Here is a 17,161-nt window from a genome sequence, read left to right as displayed (position 1 = left end):
ATCCCAACTCTCTCCCATGCTTCTTGGCTTCTCTAGTACTAAGGGACGGCATTTCCTAGCACATCGGTGTCGCTTCACTCCGCACCTCGCCAGCACTTTGTGCAGTCAGTTTGCTATAGTTACTGCTGTTGGACTACTGAAGAGTGATTTGTATTTTCAGAAGTGAATAGTGATAACTGCACACAGCACTCAGCTAGACTGTTTGCCCTGCCTTTCACATAGGTGTCCTGAGTTCTAGAGGATAGAGAGTAAGGATCTCAGGAGCTCTGCTCCTGGCTCTTCTCCCTCTGTTAGCAGTCGGAGGGGACAAAGGAGCAACAGCACGAATCCCTGCATCACCTGGGGAAGAAACCACTCACTTGCTCTAGGGTGCTTGCAAGGTTTATTTATCTTACCTGTGTAAGTTTCGGATGGCGCCAAATATTTCCTAAAAATGGATGTAAGATAAACTTATGTGTAAAACAATTGTGTTATATACATGACAGACCTGTGTATGTTATACACATGACAGACCTGTGTCTGATACAGTGGGTTTCCATGATGATTCACATCAATTTTGGAAAATACCAATATAAACATCTCAGAATGTGATCTAGGTTGAGAAAGATCATGAAAACTTTTCTAAAGATTAAAAAATCTTTTTATAATGTCTATTTTATGGGGTAACTGAAGAATCCAAGAATAAGAAAATAAAAATGTAGATTCCAGGAATAAGAATGTAGAAATAAAGAATTATAAAGTTATAAGTCCAGGGGAAAGAGAACAGACTGTCAGCAACTTTCTCAGCAGATCAAGGATCAATTATTCACAGTGAGCTATTTTCTCAGATGCTTGGGAAGACCCATCAGCCTAGGTCATTCCATTTCACAACTGGCTGTTCTATTTACAAGGCCAGAGCTTCTCTCTGCAAACTGGGAGTACTGTCCTGGCCATCCTTGATAAACGGCAATGTGAACTGAGTTAACCCCAAAGAGACAGAGATGTGTGACCTCTGGGTTAGGCATTGTCTCTGTTATGGGAAACTGGCACCATCAAAGGGGAGTTATGAGGCTCCAGTATACACTGCCTGGAGGAACCAGGAGAAACAGTGACCATGGTGCAGACACCTGGTTTGACTAATAAGCTCTGATAATGAAGGTTGTGATGGCAGTCTGTATCTGAGTTTTACCTTGAGATAGTGTGAAAAGTTTTCTGCTATCTTCTAAGTTCCCAGCCTAAGAACCAATTATTCTGATTTATCAACCCTCTGGTTTTACTAGCAGTTCCTTTTCTGACTAATTGCTAAAGACTCCTGTTTTCTTGCAATTAGTGACTTTTGCTGTAATCTCCTCTGAAACATATTTCTTGATAGCTGCCTAGTTATCCATGGATCTTAGACCTCACCACCCTCCTTAGGGTCTACATTGATTGACCCACGGGTTGGGGGCAAGATCATAAAAATTCCCTTGTTCAGACCTAATGCTTGGTGCCCCTACTATAAAAAGTGGGTTCAGAAACTCTTTGGCCACAGCCTAACAAACACCATCTCTGGCTGTGGTCTCAGCTAGCTGATAAGCTTCTGTGCCCCGCAGTGTTTTTTATTTTTTTTTTTTTTATTTTAAGTTTGTTTCTGGTTTTCCTGGGATCTGGTTTCTGGAATAAAGTTTGCTTCTGGTTTATTAGACTTGGTGGTGTTCTCATCTTTGCGCGACCCCCCTGGACCCAACAGTAACGTGAACAATGTGGCTATATTACATTTCTTTAGGGACTTTTGAGGCCATCCTGGGCCTCATTACGCCTTCCCAGTTTAAGAAAGTGCTGCTATTCATTTAAGGTAAAGTAAAATTCTTGGTTTTATCTGCTTGTTTTTTTAGACATAGTCTCAGTAAGTAGCCTAGAGTGGCCAACGATTTACTATCTGTTGCCTACAGTCTCCCAAATGCTGAGTTACAGGTGTGGGAAATGAAATTGGAAAATAAAGTGCCATTAAAATTTTCTGTAATTTCCTTGGCGTGGTGGTGCAGTTTGAGAGTGGAGGCAGCGAGTCTCCAGGCCAGACTGGACTACATAGAGAATTCGCTTTCAAACGAAATCCTCGAAGGTAGGGCACTAAAACTCCAGAGGCTGGGATGTAACTGCAGTTCAGCGGTATGTGCTTAGTATGAGAAAGCGCCTATGTTCAATCCGTATAACCCCTTCCAAAAGCCAATTTAAATTATGTCATAATAAATACAATCGTATTAAGAGTGGACTCTGCAGGAAGGCAAGCACAACATTCAAAAGGCTTAAAAACACACCAGTCACGGACTCTGGTATAAGATGTTTGTAATTTGTGCAGGGACTATTCATCACTTTGAATCTATGCTGTCATGAGTTCTATTCTTGCTCCCTTTAAAAAGGAAGCCCCAAACAGTATGCAATCCTCGATTCACACCCAGTGCACCTGAGAACACCAGCACGCACCTGAGCGGAGCCGCAGCCGGCGCGCAGCAGCCCCACACTTCCCTCAGCCCCACTTCCAGGCCTTCGTCCACGCAGCCAATGGGAAGCGGGGCGTTCGGCTTCCCGTCCTGGTCGCGCGCATGCGCACTCCCTCTGCGCCCCGGGACGCTTAGGGATCCGTTTCCTCCTCTTTCTTTCCTAGATCGCGCGACCGCCCCAAGCTCTCCCGCTTCGTCCCGGCCGAGGAGCTCCTCGCAGTCCCTCACGAGGCGCCGCTCGGGCCCGGGACGCGGCGGTACCCGGATGTGGAGCCGCTCTCGCCCGGCGGGGACTCGGTGGCGGGGCGGAGCGCGGCGGCGTGCGCGGGGGCTGAGGGAAGCGGGGCCCGGGGCCTGGGTGCCGGCCGCTCGCCGGCCGCTAGCGCCGCTGCCCGCCGCGGAGCCGGCTCCCGGGCGCCCAGGCCTGAGCGAGCGGCCGGGGGCCTCTGAGGGCCGGCAGCTTGCCTTGCCTCCCGCCGCGCTTGCCGCCGCGCCCGGGCGAGCCTCCACCGGCCCTCCGCGCTCCCGGCCGGGGGAGAGCGAGGTTTGCTGGCGGCCGACGCTGTAGCCCGGCCGGGGAGCCCGGGGCAAGCGGCAGAGCCCCCGCCCGCGGCCGCCCTCCCTCGGCCTGCAAGCCGCCGCCTGCGAGCCGTCGCGGGCGGGACTCCAGTGGGAGCGGGGGCCGCGACGGCCCGGCCCGGGCGAAGGGCTCTTCGGGGACCGCGCCGCCCCGCCTTTGAGTCGGCCGAGGCCGCGGGGCTCGCTGCTGCCCCCGCCGGCGCCCAGAGTGCGGCCCGGGCCCGGCTCCCTCACGGCTCCCCCGCCGGCGGCGGCGCCCACAACCCGGGCCCCGATGAGTAACTCCCGTAACAACCGGGTGATGGTGGAGGGGGTCGGCGCCCGCGTAGTGCGCGGCCCAGACTGGAAGTGGGGCAAGCAGGACGGCGGCGAGGGCCATGTGGGCACTGTGCGGAGCTTCGAGAGCCCGGAGGAGGTCGTGGTAGTGTGGGACAACGGCACGGCCGCCAACTACCGCTGCTCCGGGGCCTACGACCTGCGCATCCTGGACAGCGCGCCGACCGGTAAGCCGGGTCACCGGGGCGAGGCCAGCCGCGGGACGCCTGCCCTGCAGTGCCGGGCCACGGGGAGTTTGAGGTTCCAAACCCGATAGACAAAAATTAGTTTCCTAGGAAGGACCACAAGTTTCCTAGATGAAAAGCATCGCAGACACCAGATTTCCTTCGCTTTGGGGCAGGGGTCAGGGGGCCGGAGAGCCTGTGTAATAAGCATTGACATTAATCAGCCATCGAGTGATAATTGTCTGATGGGAGACTTGCCTTGCCATGTGGTGTGGAGTTGCCAGGAAAAAGGATAGTTCACTTTGTTGAACTATCCTTTTTCCTTCCCACCGGTGACACAGAATGAGAATGAATGACTTATGAGTTCAGTTGATAAATTCCACTTGGGACTGTGAAAAATGCATTTCGCCCAAATTGTTTAATTACATATGTTTGTAGCAATAGAGCTGTTGATTTCGTGGTGTTTGTATGTGTGTGTCTGTGTTATGAGACTTTCCAGAGGGAAGACCGCTAACGCCATTCTTTCTCTTTGATTAGAATCCTGTCTTAGTAACATGTTGAAATTCTATACATTTAACTTGAGAGTTAGTGATCTTAATGGTTTACTCCATTATAGGGGTCTGTGAGTAATTTACACTGTATTTTTTTTTTTTTTTTTTTTTTTTTTTTTTTGGTTTTTCGAGACAGGGTTTCTCTGCAGCTTTTTTAGAGCCTGGCCTGGAACTAGCTCTTGTAGACCAGGCTGGCCTCGAACTCACAGAGATCCTCCTGCCTCTGCCTCCCGAGTGCTGGGATTAAAGGCGTGCGCCACCACCGCCCGGCTACACTGTATTTTTTTATGTGACAAACAGAAGAGTTGCTCTCACAAAATAAATACCATTTATTTTAATCTATTTTCACTTATATCTATTCTTGTTTTTGTTTTTTGTTTTCTTCTGAGATAGGGTTTCTCTGTGTAACCATGGCTGTCCTGGAACTAGCTCTGTAGACCAGGCTTGTCTCAAACTCACAGAGTTCTGCCTGTCTCTGTCTTCCTAAAATCATGTGCTCCCACTGCCTGGCATGGATATGTTCTTGATAATGTAGTCATTTAGAAAGTTAAAAGTGAAACTGTATTATGCTTCAGAATTCTTAAACAAGATACTACTAAAATAGTGAGTTTGGTAGAGGGTAATCTTGAAGTGGATGAGTAGTTGCTGCTACCAGCAGAAAGGAGTTAGTATGAGCCAACTCAGTCTTGAACAAGCACTTTATAAACTTCGTTAAACTTTTAAAGAGATGGTCTCATGCAGTCCACTGTCTTGGACTTAGTGTATTGATGAGGCTGATTCTGCATTTTTGATCCTCCTGCCTCAGCCTTCCTAAGTGCTGGGATTTCTGGCATGTGTCACTATACCCAGCTGAAAATAGTGTTTTGTGTTGGCTAGTCCCCCCCACTCCCCCACCCCACCCCCACAATGAAAAAGGGTATATGTGCCTAACTCAAAAGGGCAGCCATTGTTACCTGTTGTATATTTTTGCAGTTGCAAGCACAGATGTGAATATGCTGAAAATACAAATTTCTTTCTCCCCTTAAATAATATAACAATAAACTATATTTAGTTGATGTGGGATTCCCCTCTGCATGCTGTGAACACCACTGGTTAATAAAGAAGCTGCTGTGGAATAGGGCAAGGTGGGAATTCCAAGCAGATAGAGGAGGAGAGAGTAGGTGGAATTGAAGAGAAGCCATGTAGTTGCCGCAGGAGATAGATGCCGAACTCTAATAGAAATGGGTTAATTTAAGATATAAGAGCTAGCTAGAAATATGCATAAGCTAATAGACCAAGCAATGTTTCAATTAATACAGTTTCTGTGTGCTTATTTCAGGTCTGGACAGCTGGGAAATGAACTAGCAGCCTCCGCCAACATTTAGTTTTTTACACTTTTCCTGTGTGTGCACAGGGGTGGATTTTGTCTGGGTGTACAAGTGTGTGGAGGTCAGATGTCAGTGTCTTGTCCTTAGACAGTTCAATGCTTTTTAAGACAGGGTTGCTCACTGTATGTGGAACTCACTGATTGGTTAGTCAGACTGAGCTGACAGTCCTAGGGGTCTTCTTGTTACTGTCTCTGTGTAGCCCTGACTGCCCTGGAACTCTGTAGACCAGCCTGGCCTTAAATTCAGAGATCATCCTGTTTCTGCCCTCCAAGTAGTGTGGTTAAAGTTGTGCAGCATCACTGCCAGGCAAAGAATTCAGTGGTTTTTCTTTCCTTTTTTTGTTTTTTTGAGGCAAGGTTTCTCTGTGTAACCCTGACTGTCCTGGAACTCATTCTGTAGACTGGGCTAGCCTTGAACTCAGAAATCTGTCTCCTACCTCTGAAGTACTGTTATTAAAGGTGCGTGCCACTACTGCTCAGCAACATAATATAACTAAAAAATTCTTTCGAGGAAGACCTTACTCTTTTTTTTTTTTTTTTTTTTTTTTTTATATTTATTGAGCTCTACATTTTTCTCTGCTCCCCTCCCTGCCTCTCCCCTCCCCACCTGAACCCTCTCCCAAGGTAGGTACCCATGCTTCCAATTTACTCAGGAGATCTTGTCTTGTTCTACTTTCTACTTCCTATGTAGATTAGATCTATGTAAGTCTCTCTTAGTGTCCTCATTGTTGTCTAAGTTCTCTGGAATTGTGATTTGTGGGCTGGTTTTCTTTGCTTTATGTTTAAAAGCCACGTATGAGTGAGTACATGTGATAATTGTCTTTCTATGTCTGGGTTACCTCACTCAAAATAATGTTTTCTAGCTCCATCCATTTTCCTGTAAAATTTAAGCTGTCATTATTCTTTTCTGCTGTGTAGTATGCCATTGTGTAAATGTACTGCATTTTCCTTATCCATTCTTCAATCGTGGGGCATTTAGGTTGTTTCCAGATTCTGTCTATGACAAACAAAGCTGCTCTGAACATAGTTGAACACATGTCTTTGTGGCATGGTTGAGCATCCTTTGGTTATATACTTTCTCTTCTCTAAGGTTCAGTGTGGCTGGCTTTATGTTGAGGTCTTTGATCCATTTGGATTTGAGTTTTGTGCATGGTGATAGATATGGGTCTATTTTCATTCTTCTATATGTTGATATCCAGTTATGCCAGGACCATTTGTTAAATATGCTTTCTTTTTTTCCATTTGATACTTTTTGCTTCTTTGTAAAAAATCAGGTGTTTGTAGGTGTGTGGATTGATATCTGGGTCTTCTATTCGGTTCCATTGGTCCTCCTGTCTGTTCTTATGCCAATACTGGGCTGTTTTCAGTACTGTAGCTCTGTAGTAGAGTTTGAAGTCAGGGATTGTAATGCCTCCAGAAGTTCTTCTATTGTACAGGATTGTTTTGACTATCCTAGGCTTTTTGTTTTTCCGTATGAAGTTGAGTTGAGTACTGTTCATTCGAGGTCTTTGAAGAATTTTGCTGGGATTTTGATGGGCATTGCATTGAATCTGTAGATGGTTTTTGGTAAAGTAGACATTTTTACTGTGTTAATTCTGCCTACCCAAAAGTATGGGAGATCTTTCCAGTTTCTGGTGTCTTCTTTAATTTATTTCTTTAAAGATTTAACGTTCTTGTCATACAAGTCTTCCACTTGTTTGGTTGGAGTTACTCTGAGATATTTTATGTTATTTGTGGCTATTGTGAAGGGTGTTGATTCTCTGATTTGTTCCTGAACCCCTTTTATCATCTGTGTACAGGAGGGCTACTAATTTTTTTTGAGTTAATCTTGTATCCTGCTACATTGCTGAAAGTGTTTATGAGTTGTAGAAGTTCCTTGGTAGAATTTTTGGGATCATTTATGTAAACTATCAAATCATCAGCAAACAGTGAGAGTTTGACTTCTTTTCCAATTTGTATCCCCTTGATTTCCTTTTTGTGTCTTATTGCTCTAGCTAGAACCTCAAGAGCTGTATTGAATAGATATGGAGAGAGTGACAATCTTGTCTTGTTCCTGATTTCAGTGGAATTGCTGGGAGTTTCTCTCCATTTAGTTTGGTGTTGGCTGTTGGTTTACTGTGTTTAGGTATGTTCCTTGTAACCCTGCTCTCTCCAAGACCTTTATCATGAAGGGATATTGTATTTTGTCGAAAGCTTTTTCAGCATCTAATGAGAAAATCATGGTGGCTTTTTATTTCAACTTGTTTATATGGTGGATTACGTTGACAGATTTTCGAATATTGGACCATCCCTGCATCTCTGGGATGAAGCCAACTTGATCATGGTGGATGATTGTTCTGATGTGTTCTTGGATTCAATTTGTCAGTATTTTATTTAGTATTTTTGTATCAATGTTCATGAGTGAGATTGGTCTGTAATTCTCTTCCATTGGTAATGTCTTTGTGTGGTTTGTGTATCAGGGTAATTGTAGCTTCATAAAAAGAGTTTGGCAATGTTCCTTCTGTTTCTATTGTGTGTAATAATTAGAGGAGTATTGGATTTCTGTATTTCCTCCGTGTCTGTTGTTGTATCCCCTTTTCATTTCTGATTTTGTTAATGTGGATATTCTCTCTCTGCCTTTTGGTTAGTTTGAATAAAGGTTTTTGTCTATTTTGTTGATTTTCTCAAAGAACCAGCTCTTTGTCTCATTTATTCTTTGTATTGTTTTCTTTGTTTCTCTTTTGTTGATTTCAACTCTCACTTTTATTTCCTGCCATCTAGTTCTCTTAGGTGAGTTTGCTTCTTTTTGTTCTAGTTTTCAAATGTTCTGTTAATTCACTAGTGTGGGATTTTTCCAGCTTCTTTATGTAGTTATTTAGTGCTATGGACTTGCCTCTTAACACTGCTTTCATTGTGTCCCAGAAATTTGGGTATGTTGTGTGGTCATTTTCATTGAATTTTAGGAAGTCTTTAATTTCTCACTTTATTTCTTCCTTGACCCTTTGATGATTCAGGTGAGCATTGCTTAATTTCCATGTGTTTGTGGGTTTTCTGGAATTAGTATTTTTGTTGACTTCTAGTTCTATACCATGGTGATCTGATAACGTACTTTGGGTTATTCCATTTTTTTTTTTTTTTTTTTTGTATTTGTTGAGGTTTGTTTTGTTACCGAGTATGTGATCAATTTTTGAGAAGGTTCCATGAGGTGCTGAGAAGAAGGTATATTTTCTGTTTGGATGGAATATTCTATAGATGTTTGTTAAGTCCATTTGAGTCTTAACATCTGTTAGTTCTCTTATTTCTCTGTTCATTTTTTTTCTGATTGACCTGTCCTGTGGTAAGAGGGGATGTTGAAGTCTCCCAGTATTAGTGTGTGGGCTTTAATGTATGATTTAAGCTTTAGAAGTGTTTCTTTGACATGAGGGTACCCTTGTATTTGGGGCATAGATGTTCAGTATTGAGAATTTCTCTTGATGGGTTTTTCCTGTGACTAATATGAAATGTCCTTCTTTGTCTCTTTTGATTGATTTTAGTTTGAAGTCAATTTTGTTAGATATCAAGATAGCTACACCAGCTTGTTTCTTAGGTCCATTTGATTGGTATATTTTTTCCAAACCTTTTACTCTGAAGCGATGTCTGTCTTTGAGGTTGAGATGTGTTTCTTGTATGCAAAAGAAGGATGGATTCTGTTTTCATATTCAATCTGTTAGCCTGTGACTCTTTAATGGATGAGTTGAGTCCATTTACTTGTAGGGATATTAATGACCAGTGATTGCTATCTCCTATTAATTTAGTTTTCATCGTTAGTGATGTCAATTTTGCATTTTTTTCTTCTTTGGGATTTGCTGTTATGAGATCATCAATTGTGTGTGTTTTTGTTGGTGTAGCCATCTTCCTTGGGTTGGAGTTTTCCTTTTAGTATTTTGTGTAGGGCTGGGTGTGTGGCTAGGTATTGGTGAGATCTAGATTTGTCATGGAATATCTTGGTTTGTCCTTTGGTGATTGACAGTTTTGCTGAGTATAGTAGTCTGGGCTGGCATCCGTGGTCTCTTAATGTCTGCATAATGCTTGACCATGAGTTTCTGGCTTTCATTGTCTCCAATGAGGAGTCAGGTGTAATTTTGAAGGTCTACCTTTATATGTTACTTGGCGTTTTTCTTTTGCAGCTCTTAATATTCTTTACTTTGTATATTTAGTGTTTTGATTATTATGTGGTGAGAGGATTTTTTTTTTGGATCCAGTCTATTTGGTTTTCTGTAAGCTTCTTTTATCTTCATAGGTATATCTTTCTTTAGGTAGGGAAAGTTTTCCTCTATGATTTTGTTAAATAATTTTTTTGTGCCTTTGAGCTGAACTTCTTCTATACCTATTATTCTAAGATTTGGCCTTTTAATGGTGTCCCATATTTTCTGAATATTTTGGGTTAAGCTTTTGTTAGATTTAATGTTTTCTTTAACTGATGAGTCTGTTTCCTCTATTGTATCTTCAGTGTTTGAGTTTCTCTCTTCCATCTCTTGTATTCTGCTGTTCATGCTTGCATTTGTGGTTCCTGATCTTTTTCTCGCGATTTCTGTTTCTATAATTCTTTTGGCTTGCGTTTCAGCTTTCAAGTTCTAAATAATTTCTTTTATATGTTTGCTTTCTTTTTCTTGGTTTTCTTTAAGTAATTTGCTGATATCTTCCAATTTTTTGTTTGTCTTTTCCTCAATTTCTTTAAGGGAATTTCTCATTTCATCTTTAAGAGTTTCAAACATTCACTTGAAGTTATTTTTTAGGTCATTTTCTTCTGATTCATCCATATTTGGTTGTTCAGGTCTTGCTATTGTAGGGTCTTTAGGTTTTACTGGTGTTGTGTTGCTCTTTGTGGTGTAGTGTGTGATCTTACCTTTTCTATTCATCTTTTCCTCTAATAGGTGTGGTTGGGGCTGTCTGAGTTTCTGTTGAATCATCTTCTAGGTGCCAGTGAATCCAAAGCTCAGATGGTTGATCCTCGTGGTACAGTCAGTGTCACAGTTCTAGTTACCCCTTTGGTTACTCAGTGTTCTGGAGATAGCTCAGTGCTCCTGTTCCTTGCTCTGGTCACTTGCAGTTTGCTGTCTCAGGTCTACTTTGGCCTAGGTTGCAGGCTTTGCCCAGTTTCTGTAAATCCTGGTCTGGATCTTCTCCAGCAGAAGTCCCTGGCTTGGAGTTGAACTTTGAGGAAGGCCTTATTCTGACTTAGGGTTTAAAGGTACAGTCCATCACGGTAACAGGAGCATGACATGGTTGGTCACGTGATATTTACATTCAGGAAGCATATAAAATTAAAACATTTTTTTCTTTCTTTCTTTCTCTGTGTGTTTTTTGTGTTTGTTTGTTGTCTCTCCTCTTCCCCCGAGACAGAGTTTCTGTGTGAAACAGCTCTGACTGTCCTAGAACTCACTCTGTAGACCAGGCTGGCTTTGAATTCACAGAGATCTGCTTGCCTCTGCCTCCCAAGTGCTGGGATCAGAGGAATGCACCGCTAGCACCTGGCTGAAAACATCTTTTCATACAATATATTTTGATATCACGTTTTCCCCCTTCCCAAACTCCTCCCAGAATCTTCCCACCTTCTTCCCCACCCAACTTTGTGTTCTTTCTCTTTTTCAAAACAAAACCAGAAAAAAAGCATTCAAAAACACAGAAACAAAAATTGAAACAAACAGAGCACCAGGAAGACAAAAAATGCCCAAACAAAAGAAAATGAAACAAAACTTCCACAAAAGCAACCAACAGTAACAAAACCAGGGAGTTTGTTCTGTGTTGCTCAGCTAAGGTTTGGCACGGGACTAGTCCTGGTGTGTGGTTGGTAAGCTCGGTGACACTCCATTGGAGAAAATGATTTTTTATTTGCTAGTGGGTATCAGTTGCAAATACCTTCTTGATTTTGACCAGAGGTTCCTGGAACATGCCCCCTCACTCCTAACACACAAAGCATCACAGGGATTTGCCAAGGTTATTAGTTGCTCTCCTCAATCTGATGGTAAGGCCCTGTTGTTGAAGGCACCACTTATTTAAGTCACTGAACATGGGGCAAATTGAGCTGGTGCCAATTAGAAGCTTTACTCCTACTAGTGTTTATGGTGTTGGAAAGTACTCTGAATCTTACTGGAGGATCAGTTTCACCTAGCTACAAACTCTGAGACGTACAACAGACACCTGCCTGCAAGATACACTGGTGCAATAGTGGTACAGTTGTTATGGGATAGCCAGTCACCTTTTTTTGTTAATTGGATTTAAGGCCCACTTTGTGACGTGGAACTCATACCAGACACTACTCACGTGGCCAAGAACCAGAAATTAGATCTAGGGGAAAACCTGCAGTTATTCTGTTGAAGGAACATAGTAATAAAATGACTCGTAATGACATAATACTGTATCCATAGATCAGTGCCTCACGCAGGCTACATCAGGTAAGCTTCTTGCTGCAGTAGTGAGATCCACAATTGGACAGTGTATAAAGAGTGAGAAACTTTGAAGTACTCAGTCCTAAAGGATATTGTTGTCAGACTCCTTCCCATAAGACTCAGGGATCAATATAGAAGAGGAGACATAAAGACTAGAGGTGACACATGACTTCAAGGAAACAATATCTTCTAGGCACAACAGGACTGATTCATATATAAACTCAGAGAGTGACAGTATGGACACTAGGCCTTCACAGGTGTGGTCCCAGCACTGAGAGGAAGAAGTAGACATGGGGTCCCACTGTTATTGCTGATATTTTTAATTCATGGTGGGTTGGATTAGTGAATTCAGGTTGACTGTTGTTGCGAAATGCTTTTTCTGTTGACATACATGTTTCCTATTTGAGTTGTAAATAATTTAATGTGTTTGTTATAGTAAATAAAAGATTATTTTAATGCATTAAACTTCTGCACTTGTAGAGAAACACATTGCTACTTAGCTCTTCCTTGTAAACAAAGCATATCATTCATCTACAGATTGGATGCATTCCCATCAAAAGTATTCTTCACCAAAAAATAAAATTCTAAAGTTTATAATATGGATGCATGAAGAACCTTCTATAGCTAAAACATCCTATGGAGAAAATGCAGTGCTGGAGGCTATCACGGTACTTGATTTCAAACTTAGCAGAGCATAGTGGCAAAACTAGCATGGTATTAGCCCAGAAGCATGCACAAAGACCAGTGGAATAGAACAGAGAAACAAGCCGACGCAACTACAGCCATACAGTTTTGATAAAGGTGTCATAGGCATAGATTGAAGAAAAGACAGGCTCATCAACAAAGGGTGCAAGACCCAGAACTGAAGCTGTTGGTGGGGGGCCCATTTTTAAGGTTAGTCACTGCTTTTGACTCAGAGGAGGCTATGGTGCAATTCTCTTTGGTTGTCTTGAATTCAGGTTCATTTGATACTGACAGCCTCTGCCATGCTGTCAGTGACGTCAATGTTGTATACCAGAGGTGCCCCAGAGGTGAGGTGCCACATCTGCCTTTGACCCTCTGAGTCTGTTTTTTAAAACATTGGTGATTTCATCTGTAAGGCCTCGATTGGGAGTACAGGGTCTCTGAGGTGGTTAGAAGAGGACCAATTGAAAGAGTGGCAAGAGTGGCAAGTCAGAGGAAGGAGGGTGAGATCCATTGAGAGGGTGGAGGGTAGTGAAGGGGTAAGTGTGAACAAGAAGAAAACTAAAACCACACCCCTGTCTACCCTTGAAGCCTTGTTCTTACAAGAAGAAAACTAAAACCACACCCTTATCTACCCCTGAAACCTTGTTTTTATTTTTTAAATTTATTTGTGTATATGAGTGACCTGTCTTCACACACACCAGAAGAGGGCACCAGATCTCATTACAGATGGCTGTGAGCCACCATGTGGTTGCTGGGAATTGAACTCAGCACCTCTGGAAGAGCTGCCAGTGTTCTTACTCTGAGCCATCTGTCCAGCCACCACCCCTACACAGAGTGTCACATTATTTTATCTACTCAAGTATTAGATAGTATGCTATGTTCTTTTGTTTTATGAAGAAAAACTATTCCTTTAATATTTATATTTTTAATGTGTGGTGAGAGGCAATAAAGATTGTTATGGGATGTGAGTGGAACTTGCAATTAAAAGAGGTTGGCTATCTTTTTCTATCCCATTTGCTTGTTAACTAAAGACTGTGTGTGTGTGTGTGTGTGTGTGTGTGTGTGTGTGTGTATGTATGTATGTATGTATTTATGCTTGTGTGCACAGTGTGGCAAAGAAGACAAGCTTCTCAAGCACCTTTACAAAAAAAAAAAAAAGACAGGGTTTTTGTACTGGTTTGGAGCTTGTGAAGTAGGCCAAGCTGGCCAGCCAGTCTCTGTTGGGATCTTCTTGTCTCTGTGTCTCTAGCTCTAGGATAACAAATGTACACTACTGTGCTTGTTCTAATATTGTTGTTAAAGTGAGTTCTGGGGATCAGATTCAGGTTCTTAAGTATTGTGCTGACTGAGCTATATTAGTTATTAGTCATTTCTTTTTTAAAAGTTATTTGTTTGTTCATTCATCTATTTACCTGTCTGTCTGTCTGTTCTGTCTACCTAAATATCTATTGATCTATTTACTTTTTATCTATATTTATTTTGTATTCAGTGTTCTGCCTGCAAGTCAGAAGAGGGCACCAGATCTCACTACAGATGGTTGTGAGCCACCATATGATTTCTGGGAATTGAACTCGGGCCTCTGGAAGAACATGTTGCCAGTGCTCTTAACGTTTGAGCCATCTCTCCAGTCCCTGATTAGTCGTTTCTTAAAAATGATTTGGCAGATTTGTTTTTGAATTTTAAACAACTTAATTAAAATCATCTGAATCTAAAATAAAGTAGAATTATTTTAGGGTGTAGGTATCAAAGTGTGTAGGTAATATGCTTCATTTCAGCACTGCAAACTATATGTGGGCTGATTGTGGAGGCTTGTGTCTAATGAGGTGGGAGAATTGTAAGCTTGAGGCCATCTTGGACTACATAGTTCCAGGATAGCTTGAGCTACATGTGAAATCCTGTTCCCCAGTTTTCACATTTATCCATCTTGTTTCTTACAGTGGGACAGCATTTTTTTATTTATTGTCAGAAATCACCTATATCTAGAAGGGTAATAAATAATGACATTGAGACTTATTTATTAATTATGAAAGCTCAACCTTAGCTTAGGTTTGTTCCTAACTAGTTCTTGTAACTTAACGCATATTTTTAGATTTATACTTAGTTGCGGCTCTCAATACCTCATCTATCTGTACTGCCTGTTGTGCTTACTTTGTGCTTGCCAGTGACTCTCTGCCTTTCTTCTTCCCAGAGTCCTCTGTTTCTGGAAGTCCCCTGTTTCCTCTCCTGTCTAGCTATTGACCGTTCAGCTCTTTATTAAATAAGTTAGAAGACACCTTGGCAAAGACACATCTTCACAGTGTAAACTGATAGTGTGCAACACCATACAATTCTTTTCTTTCTTTTTCTGTTTTTTTTTTTTTTTTGTTTTTTTGTTTTTGTTTTTGTTTCAAGACAGTGTTTTCTAGTAGCTATGGGAGCCAGTTCTGGAACTTGCTCTGTAGACCAGGCTGGCCATGAACTCACAGAGATCCACCTGCCTCTTCTTCTCAAGTTCTGGAATTAAAGGCATGCACCACCACTGCCTAGCTAGTGACAAAATTATTTTAATTGCTACTGTATAACTATAATTTTGCAACTGTTATGTAAATATCTGTGTTTTCTGATGGTCTTAGGTGGCCTCTGTGAAAGGGTCATTTGATAACCCCCCAATGAGTCTAAACCCACAGGTTGAGAACCACTGTCCTGACCACCGTGTCTTTACCCATGCTCTTAAGTATGTCCCCACAATACTGTCATGTGCAGAAGTAGGGTTACACTGATTGATTATGCCTTAGATGAACTAGGAGCACCAATAGTTTTACCAGATTGCTCTATATATTTTATTTTTAGAATAAACAGGTTTTGTGAAATAGTCAAGTTCTCATATTACCTTTAAAACTTTTTTCTTCTGAGAAATGAGTTCTGGTTTTTAACCAGTTAGTATATAAATGAACTTGTGGGATATAGCCAGATAAGGTGGAGTTTAAGTAAGTGGAGAAGATAGTGTCATAAGTAACTGTATATAGCAAAGTTTAGATGTCCATACTTCCTGTCATCACTATTTTTAAAGTGTCTTTACCTTTATAGGTTCTTAATTTGTTTAGAATTATTTATATTCTTAGAACACACTTGGGATATGAGTATTTGGTTATTTTCCAGGGCTGAATGTAGTTTTATTTTTTTATGTTTGTTTATTTTGTGTGTATGTGTGTGTGCCATGTATATGCCACAGCACACATGTGGACATATGAGGACAGCTTGCACAGCACACATGCGGATGTACAAGGACAGCTTGCATAGCACACATGTGGACATATGAGGACAGCTTGCAGAACTTGCTTCACTCCTTCTACACCATGCAGGGGTCCTGGGGATCCAGCTGAAGCCATCATACTTGGTAGTAAGCACATTTATTTTACTCTTTGAGTCATTTATTTTACTCTTTGAGTCATCCCAGGGCTAACTTGATGGTAATTTTATTTTTTAAAAAGGAGTGGAAAGGTTTGGAGAGAGGGCTCAGCTGTTAAGAGCACTGGCTGCTCCTGCAGAGACTCCCCCCCTCCCTCCATTCAATTCCTAGCAAGCATTGGCAGTTCAAACCTGGAACAGGAGCTCCAGGGGTTTTGACACCTTCACATAGATACACATGGCAGGTAAAACAACTATGCACATAAAATAAAAATAATTTTAAAAAAACAAGAAATGGAGTGGAAACTTTTTGATTTAGAAGAAATCATTTGATCTCTGGGATTTTTCAGGGCTAGAGATAGGAAGTAATTAGAGATTGGAACTGTAATATTTTGCATTATGGTGCCGTGGGCTTCCCTCTCCCACTCTCTTTGGGGATCAGTGGAAAGTGCAGAATCTTGGGAGTCAGAGGATGAAGATAGTTGCTGTTTCTGATTTTACCAAGTGGTCTGTTTAACTAGAGTGAGTTAACATTCAGTGAGCTCCAGCCTGTTAGATTGGTAAAGGCTTCTTAATTTTCCTAAGAATGTAGGCTTCATTTGTTGATGACAAACCAGGCCATCTGAAATGAATTAAACAGACTGAGAGTTCAAAAATTATGGATATTAAGATCCAATCTGTTACTTCTTTGGCCTTAAATATTAATTTTTTACCTGCATAATAAAATTGGACTACTTTGGGTGCACAAGTGTTCTGCTTCTAAAAGTCAAATAATGAGTTTTAACTTTTTAGTGCAGTTATTTTAGTGGCCCCGACTCCCAATCTCTTTTGCAGCCTTTGAGCATGATATGTAGAATGTGCGGGCCTTGAATTTGCAGCAATCCCCCTGCCTCTACTTCCCTGGTATTGGGATTACAGATGTGTGCCACTGTGTCAGGCTTAAACCAACATTTTTGTTTGCTTTTTGAGACAGGGTTTCTCTGTGTGGCCTTGGTTGTCCTGTGACTCACTCTGTAGACCAGGTTGGCCTTGAACTCACAGAGATCTGCCTTCCTCTTCCTCCGAGTGCTGGGATTAAAAGTGTGTACCACTGAGCCCAGCAATCTTTTAAATATTTAAAATTATTTCCTTTGGTATTTATTTTACTGTTGTAATTTAATAACTTACATCTTGAGTTCAGTAGATCGAATGGGGAACATACCCTAGATACAGCATCATTCTTAAA

At 41.8% G+C, this 17,161-nt stretch overlaps 1 protein-coding gene across 1 annotated transcript in view; it reads left to right on the top strand.

The window, feature by feature from the left end:
• The first annotated feature begins 3,177 nt into the window (after positions 1 to 3,177).
• Positions 3,178 to 17,161, top strand: part of Mib1 (MIB E3 ubiquitin protein ligase 1) — a 121,037-nt gene continuing 107,053 nt past the window's right edge. Inside the window, 1 exon segment of the mRNA XM_038329809.2 lies at positions 3,178 to 3,541. Within this exon segment, the coding sequence (XP_038185737.1) occupies positions 3,313 to 3,541 (229 nt within the window). The 5' untranslated portion in view covers positions 3,178 to 3,312.

Source organism: Arvicola amphibius, chromosome 5, assembly GCF_903992535.2.
Source record: "Arvicola amphibius chromosome 5, mArvAmp1.2, whole genome shotgun sequence".
Taxonomy (NCBI): domain Eukaryota; kingdom Metazoa; phylum Chordata; class Mammalia; order Rodentia; family Cricetidae; genus Arvicola; species Arvicola amphibius.
This window is presented reverse-complemented; position numbering and strand designations above follow the sequence as displayed.